This window comes from Propithecus coquereli, unplaced genomic scaffold (genome assembly GCF_000956105.1).
Source record: "Propithecus coquereli isolate 6110/MARCELLA unplaced genomic scaffold, Pcoq_1.0 Scaffold248, whole genome shotgun sequence".
NCBI lineage: Eukaryota > Metazoa > Chordata > Mammalia > Primates > Indriidae > Propithecus > Propithecus coquereli.
This window is the reverse complement of record NW_012148041.1, coordinates 2806945-2814283: the sequence shown is the minus strand read 5'-3', so window position 1 is coordinate 2814283 and position 7339 is coordinate 2806945. Positions and strand designations below refer to the sequence as shown.

Sequence of the window (7339 nt, the reverse complement as noted above, 5' to 3'; positions counted from 1 at the left end):
ACTAAACAGTATAGAAGAAATGGTCCTATTTATGCATTTATATGAATCTGTATATATATATAAAAAAGAAATTGCAAGAAAAAAATGAAGACACAGAAGTGCACTGACTCAAATCTGCACTGAGTTAATTATGTGCTGACAGTGGCCTTTTACCTGGTGGCAGCTGGGTGACCCAGCAAGCGGGCAGCCCGGCTGTCCCCCTGTGAGAACCAAGGATGCCCACGGGTGAGGCCCCGTGGCACATCTGGGCCGCGTGTGGCCAGCTGGGAGAAGGCAAAAGGCATCCAGGCTCCCGTTTGAATTCCGGACAAAGTGCATGCACAGGGGAGGGTATTGAAAGGACTGACATCTGAGAATTCAGGAGAACAGCAGATCAGAAGCCACTGTGGGCAAAAGGCTGGCGTGGGGACGAAGAAGAGCCTGTGAACACAAGCGAGCACACACTGGGGAGAATTCTAGGGAAGACCAAAGCCAGGCGGGGCCAGGGACCAGGGGAGGCGCACAGAAGAGTCCCACAGACTTGCCTGAGGAGCAGGATGTGGCTCCTGCTCCCCTAGTTATGGGAGAAGAGGAAATAAGAGAAAACTGGAAATTAAAGAATGACACCAAGAATACCAAAGTTCTTATCAACCAACATACACACTTTTAATTGCAAAAAGTAAAAACTTCCATTACATAAAACTTTAATTTATATACATCCTTTACATAGTGGAAGTCTTTGCAAGTTTGCAGTACGATAAGTACTTGTTCAACATCCTGCACTCAACATACACACTCACGGCTCAGACCATTCCGAGCCCCTGCGCTGGGACCACCCAGGCCCTCACAGCCTGGTTCCCCGAAGATGAACTGCGGCTGCGGCCGGCTCCCGTCCCCAGTGATGGCAGTCCCCAGCTCGCCTGTGCCTCACTCAGTGTCTCCTCCTCTCCAGCCCTGGGCATCTGTTACTGGCCTTTCCTCAGCAGGGAGGGAGGAAGGAGGAGAAAAAAAGTCGCAGCCAGCATTTTTCTGAGGGTAAAACTATGGAAAGAAGTATGGAGAGAAAGTTGCCTATTGTAAGACTGGATGCCATGTGTCTGTTGGTTCCTGTCACCATGTTTGTTCCTGAAAGGGTCTAAAGTGCTCTGAGGGGCTGCAGCTTGAAGCACAGGACACTGGGGACACTGCTAAGCGGTGAGTAAAGGCGGCTGCACAGGATGGCCACACCTCCCCCACAGAGCTGCCGTGGGGAACTGTGCAACAAGGGAAACAAAGCCTGGCACAAAGCAGATGTCCCAAGTCCCCCACTCCCCAGTTTCTGTCTGAGACCCAAAACCCAGCTGGGCTCCCTCCTCTGCATGGTGCTTGCAGCCACGGCTCACCCTGGGATTGGTGGCTGCCGCTTGCCTGACACACCGAGCAGAGGCGCAAGGGCCTCCAGTCCAGCCCTACCACGTCGTGACGGTTCCAGGCCTCCACTGACAGTTATGTAACGTTCCTCCTCTCCACTAGTCTGAAAAAGTCTGGACATTTCAGTCTCCAGAGAGAGGAAGATGACAGATGTATTTAGCTCTAATGCTTAAATTATGCAGGGCAGGGAAAGCAGACACTGAGGGACCTGGACAACAGACAAGCTGGCTGAGGTTTCCCATGAAGGCCCCACTGAGAGACGCTGCGTCCAGGGTGGGTGGACTTGGACGCGGTGCGTGGGAGGGAGAGCACCTGTCCGTCTCCCTGACGTGCTTTCGTGGAGGAACCCACAGGCTATCTGGAGGCCGGGGGTGCGGAGGACAGGGATTTGCGTGCTGCTGGTGACATGCACATTCCCAGAGCCTCCGCTTTTCTATTTGCCACAGGGCTGTCTTCGTAAGTGCCTTCACTGTCCTGGCCTCTGGCCCTGATTTGCGCCGGCTCCGTACATGGCATCTGCAGTCTAAACATGGAGTGATCTCAACCTAAAATACCACTTTGAAGCACATTTCTGACACCTTCTTCCTTCGGCAAATTCTAGTAGGCAATGGGGTCACCACTGAAAGGCAGTGAGTGTGGACCTTGTGTACTCAGGAGAGTATTTCCTCCATGGCTAAGAGAGAGCAAACGCCCCAGCAACCCCTCTGTTTAACACCTGATTCTCAGAATGCAGACAAAATCACCTTTCTCCACGCAAACACACGGCACAGCCTTTCCTCCCGTTCGCCTACATCCTGGCCTTCTCCTGGACGAAGACATGATGAGAAGCAAACGTTTGCTTTGGGGTTTGAACACTTAGGAATAAAGCAACTGGGTAACGAGTAAATTCATTCTAGACTGTATTCAAATGATTAAGCCCATCACCTGCAGCTGAGGAACTTGAGATTTTGTTTTAAAATAATTGTTCCTATGCTGAGGCCTATGCTGGATTTGGGGAGAAGGGAATAGAAAACTGAGAACTGAAAAACAAGTGATGTAAACTCCAAGGGGACCCACAACTGGAATTGGATAGAGTCTCTCCTCTGGTCACACATCTGGAAGAATGTGGTGACAGGAAAATGGCTGGACACAGTTGTCTTCCAGCAATACTCACTCTTTTTTAAAAAGTTTTCAAACGGGGAGGGAGAAAGTGAAAGGAATTTTATAAAAGTCATATGGTTAGATTCTTTCCTCCTCCATTTCTGTCCAAATGAGTTTTAAATACAAACCCTGGGCCGGGCGCGGTGGCTCATGCCTGTAATCCTAGCTCTCTGGGAGGCCGAGGCGGGTGGATTGTTTGAGCTCAGGAGTTTGAGACCAGCCTGAGCAAGAGCGAGACCCCATCTCTACTAAAAATAGAAAGAAATTAATTGGACAACTAAAAATATATAGAAAAAATTAGCCAGGCATGGTGGCACATGCCTGTAGTCCCAGCTACTTGGGAGGCTGAGGCAGGAGGATCGCTTGAGCCCAGGAGTTTGAGGTTGCTGTGAGCTAGGCTGACGCCACGGCACTCTAGCCCGGGCAACACAGTGAAACTGTCTCAAAAAAAAAAACAAAACACATAAATAAAAACAAACCCTGCAGTTGCTGGCTTGCTGGTCCCCATCCCTACATAATCCCACCCCGTTGGGGCACACCTGAGTCAATGAAATCCACAGCTCTCTCCTCGGGCACTGCACCAGGAAAAGTGTGCCATGGAACCAACCACCCAGCACCAGCAGTTAGACTCATCCAAGGCTTCATTTCTTTACTTGTAAAATGAGGATCTAACACTCCCTTAGAGGACTGGGTGAAGATTAAGGGAGACCATATACAGCAGGCGCTTTGTTAAGTTGGAATGGACTAGACAGATGTTATTACTCCTTTCTCTCACAAAATGAGCCAAATCTGCCCTTTCCATCGACTGTTTTGTATTTCACCAAATAGTGTATTTCTGTTTTCATAAACCACTGTTATTTTACTTCCTCCCTTCCCTAAAAAACTTGAGGGTGAGGTGAGGATAAGCTCTGCCTCTTTTCATCAACCAGAATAGGTGTGGCGTCCATTCAATGCCTGGCTGCTGGAGAGCTTAGCGCATTTGGACGTACATGCTTCAAACTGGCACCAAGGCAGTCTGTCTCGCCAGAGAGCTGACTTCTGGGGATCTGCGCCTCTGTGGTGGGAACCTACAAGAAAGTGAAGCTAACCCGTGCGTGGAGGTCACTGCCATGTCACCTCTTAGTAAATGCTCAACAAACTTATGAAGAAGTCCCTCTTTTCAGAGCTGTGGTTTTGTTCGTATTGCAGTCATGGAGATGGGGATTTCCTTAGGTGGTCCTACCATGGCCCTGCAACCCCATTTCCTCGTCTTAACGACCCTCTTTCCCACACCAGGTCACGCAGAGGGACTGTTGCTACTTCCTGCCAGAGGTTGAGAGCTAAAAGGATAGAAGTGATCCTGCAGCACTCTGCACAAAGCCTTGGATAACCAGAAAGGGACTAGCTGGCACCCCCCCAGCCCTTCCTGTAGGACCGGACAGTAGTAGATTCTGCTCATCAGAATTACCTTAAGAAGAAGGTGAATTACTGCTATGTATCTGGTAATTAAGAGCAGAATACTCTCTTTGGAGAATTTCTCCCATAATACAAATTTATATTCAAGTCTGAACTGGATAGATTTTAAGTAAAATGAGTAGTATACGCACAAAAGTCTCTACTATCTTCTGCTGTAACTATTCTTTGCTAAGCTACAGAACAGCTCACGGGCTTAGGGGATGTTCCAGGGGATGTTTTAGAATACCAGCATGTGCAAGGGTTCCTTAATTTTCAAGTTGTGTGCTGAAGTGGGTATTTTATGGACATTTAAGATGTCAAGGGCTGGAGAGAAATGGAGAAGGAACACAAGGCAACTCATGAAACAAAACAGAGATCTCGATCGTCGACACAGTTGTTCTGTTCCTAAGGACACCTCTCTTTTGTTAACGAGAAGGGTCTAATTGGAGCCAACTGAGAGTCCACTAAAGAACTTGTTTCTGTGTCATCCTTCCCTGTGTGCGGCAGAAGCCTCTAAAAGCTTGCACGGAACTGGCCTCTAGATGATCCCTCTGACTTAAAACCTCTTAAATCATAATTGCTTAGCAGCATGACTTTTATATGTACAAAAAGTTTTGTTTTTCCTGTGTGAGTCCACACAAGGGGCTGATTCTTTTAAGGAGAAATTCCCTCAGGTACAGTTCATCCTAGTTCCACTCAAGCCTTCCACGGAGGAGGCTCCGAGTGTTTCCGCCCTCAGTTCTGTGAACTCTGCTTGTCCTTTAGAAGCTCACAGACAAACAGGCCGCTCAGGCGCTGGATGATCCCGCTGCTGCCAGAAAGAGGGCCTGGGAGATGAGGCGCAGGCTCCTCCAAGGATGAGGAGGACCCCACAGAGGGTCACGACCACCTTCCCTCACAACTGTCTAACTCTCCCTAACTGACAAGGACATCTACTGTGTCCCTTTGACTTCTGCAATTCAGAGCCAGAGGCCACAGTGAGGTTTTTTCTTCATCTTGGTGATGGCATGACCAATGGCCAGGTATCTAACAGTGTCAATAAAGGAATAATAAGGAAAAAAAGGGAATGAGCGTCCTTATTTATACCATTTGATTAATACATACCAAAAACACTTGGGGGAAAACAATAACCATAGCGAATCATCCAATCAGAAGAACACAGCTTTATATTATTGCAAAAAATAAAACACCTCACCTTGTTTCCCAGCACAGAGACAGCAATCAGTTCAAGACAGCGGATCACATGGTCAGTTGCACACGCAGCTGGCAAACCCTTTGGGTCTGGAGTTCCTCCCACAACCACATTACAACATCAGCTTTGACGCATCTGTAAAACATCTTCTCTGCAGAAAATCAGACCCTAAAGATGAAACCCAGGGAGGCACCCTCTCCCCGGGCCAGCTACTCTAACTCATTCCTCTCTGAAGACACTTGGTAAAGACGACGCAGTTGACAGGAGCAGTGCTGCCCCAGCAGTAACGGGCTCTGGCCCAGTCGAGGCAGAGGGGACCAGAGCCAAGCTTCTGAAAAACCAACCACATAGGCAAGGGACCGGGCAGGGAGTTTAAGAACCTGATAAAATGGAGAAAAATATTACTTTAGGAATTCCCATTTTAAATTGTAATCAGACTCTACTCTGGCATCGCTGAGACTCCAAGAGCCATGGGCACTGGGAAAGAAGTACACTTGAGTGCAACTCAAGGTTATTTGATCTTTTTTCACCAGTTCTAGATTCAATCTTGTTCGAGAAACTGCAATGATTTCTTCAATCAGCCGTGGCTTTCCAAAAAAGTACAGGTGATGAGGCCAGGAAGACGGGGATGAACAGGCTCACCTGGTAAAGGATGGCTCTGTGTCAGAACTGGCTGGCTGCTCTCTTGGCTGCAGGGAGCCAGCAGGGCGGATTGTGCCGATGCTAGTGAAGGAAGGCACCAGCCCTATTTCCTGTCTGAGGGGCGGCCTCAGTGTCACAGTGCCCAAAGGCCTGGAAGAGCTCAGTTTTTCACAGATGGGTGCTGGCAAAGTCCTAACCAAGTGGCCAGGCTAGAATTCTTCCCGAATGACCTGCGGAAAGTCAGGAGGGGTTGGCCCTGGCCACTGCCTCACAGTTCACAGCTGGCTGGCACATGCATGCAAAGGGCAGGTAACTTAGTAGCCAACCTGTAGAGAGCGGTTTCATTGTTTTTGTTTTTATTTCCCCCCTTTCAACCTGGTTTTCAGCTCTCAAACTGTTCCTGAATAAAGTTCTGCTTCCTATAGTTCTGAGAGAGTGGTTCCGTCGCAGATGACCAAAGGCTGGACCCCTCTGGCTACAATGTAGACCTTCCAGTGGGTGGCGCCGGCATAGCCTTGAAGGGAAACAGCAAGAGGAAAGCACGTGAGTGTCAGGGACCGAGCACACCTGCAGGCAACAGCAAGGCGGGTCTGCCAGAGCTGGCCCTCTGGGTGCCTGGCAGAGCCAAAGACGGACCCTGCACTGAAGGGCTTTTAGCTCTTCCTCGCAGAAGCAGTCCTACTTATTATCAGTCCTCTCTGTAACCTGACGTCCAACAGGAGCCACTGTGAACCAAAATACTTTGTCACCACCCTCACTCAGGCAACTGCGAGTCACAGTTCGGCAGTTCACGAAGGCTCCAGATGAGGCTGGTGTTCGGCATCAATCCTCAGACTGATCTTAGCTTTTTCAGCAAGAAGATGGGATGGGTTTTGAGGGGGAGCAGGACTTACTATCCGATTTTCCTGAGGTTATCTATAATATAGTTCCATTAGAGAACATTCAGATTAACCTACACCAGCATTTCCCAAATTGGGTTCTGCTCATGCTAGTGTCCTGTAAGATAACCCGAAGAAAGCAGGTCCCATGGCCAAGTCAGTCTGAGAAACACTAGGCTCCTCTAGGGCTCTTCAGCCTTTGGTACACTAACGTGTGTCCTATGCGCTGACGAGACAGCACTTCCCAAAGCCGGCTGACTCAGGAGCCCTATTTGCCAAGGGCCTTTGCAAGGGGCTCCTGGTCCCGTCTGCGGGGTCATGAATAACCTGAAGAATCATTTAGGAAACACTGACCTGTGTCATTTGAGTGGGCGATGAAGGTAAACTTAAAAACTTTAACCCTCCGATAATCTGAGGATGCTGAACTTCATCGTGCCTATAGTTGTAACAATATTCTCTTGCACATTTAAACATTTATTAAGAGGGCAGACCTCAGGTTAAGTGTTTTTACAACAATAAAATAAAATTAACAAACAAACAAAAATCTCCTGATGGAAAATTTTCTAGAGCACGATGGCTCCTACCCATCTTTAAACTGAGGGCACTGAAAAGAATTTGGCCTTGGTGACTCAGGAAAGGTCACGATGGCAGTGACTGTCCTGTA

The 7339-nt window shown here is 48.6% G+C and overlaps 1 protein-coding gene across 2 annotated transcripts in view; it reads right to left on the bottom strand.

Annotated features, from left to right (window-relative positions):
• Window positions 1-5106: 5106 nt before the first annotated feature.
• LOC105812237 (chromosome unknown open reading frame, human C6orf89) overlaps window positions 5107-7339 on the bottom strand; it is a 31564-nt gene continuing 29331 nt past the window's right edge. For both annotated transcript variants that reach the window (XM_012646640.1, XM_012646641.1), the window contains one exon: window positions 5107-6311. In XM_012646640.1, coding sequence (XP_012502094.1) covers window positions 6217-6311 — 95 coding nt within the window. In that variant the 3' untranslated portion in view covers window positions 5107-6216. The remainder of the gene's footprint in view (window positions 6312-7339) is intronic.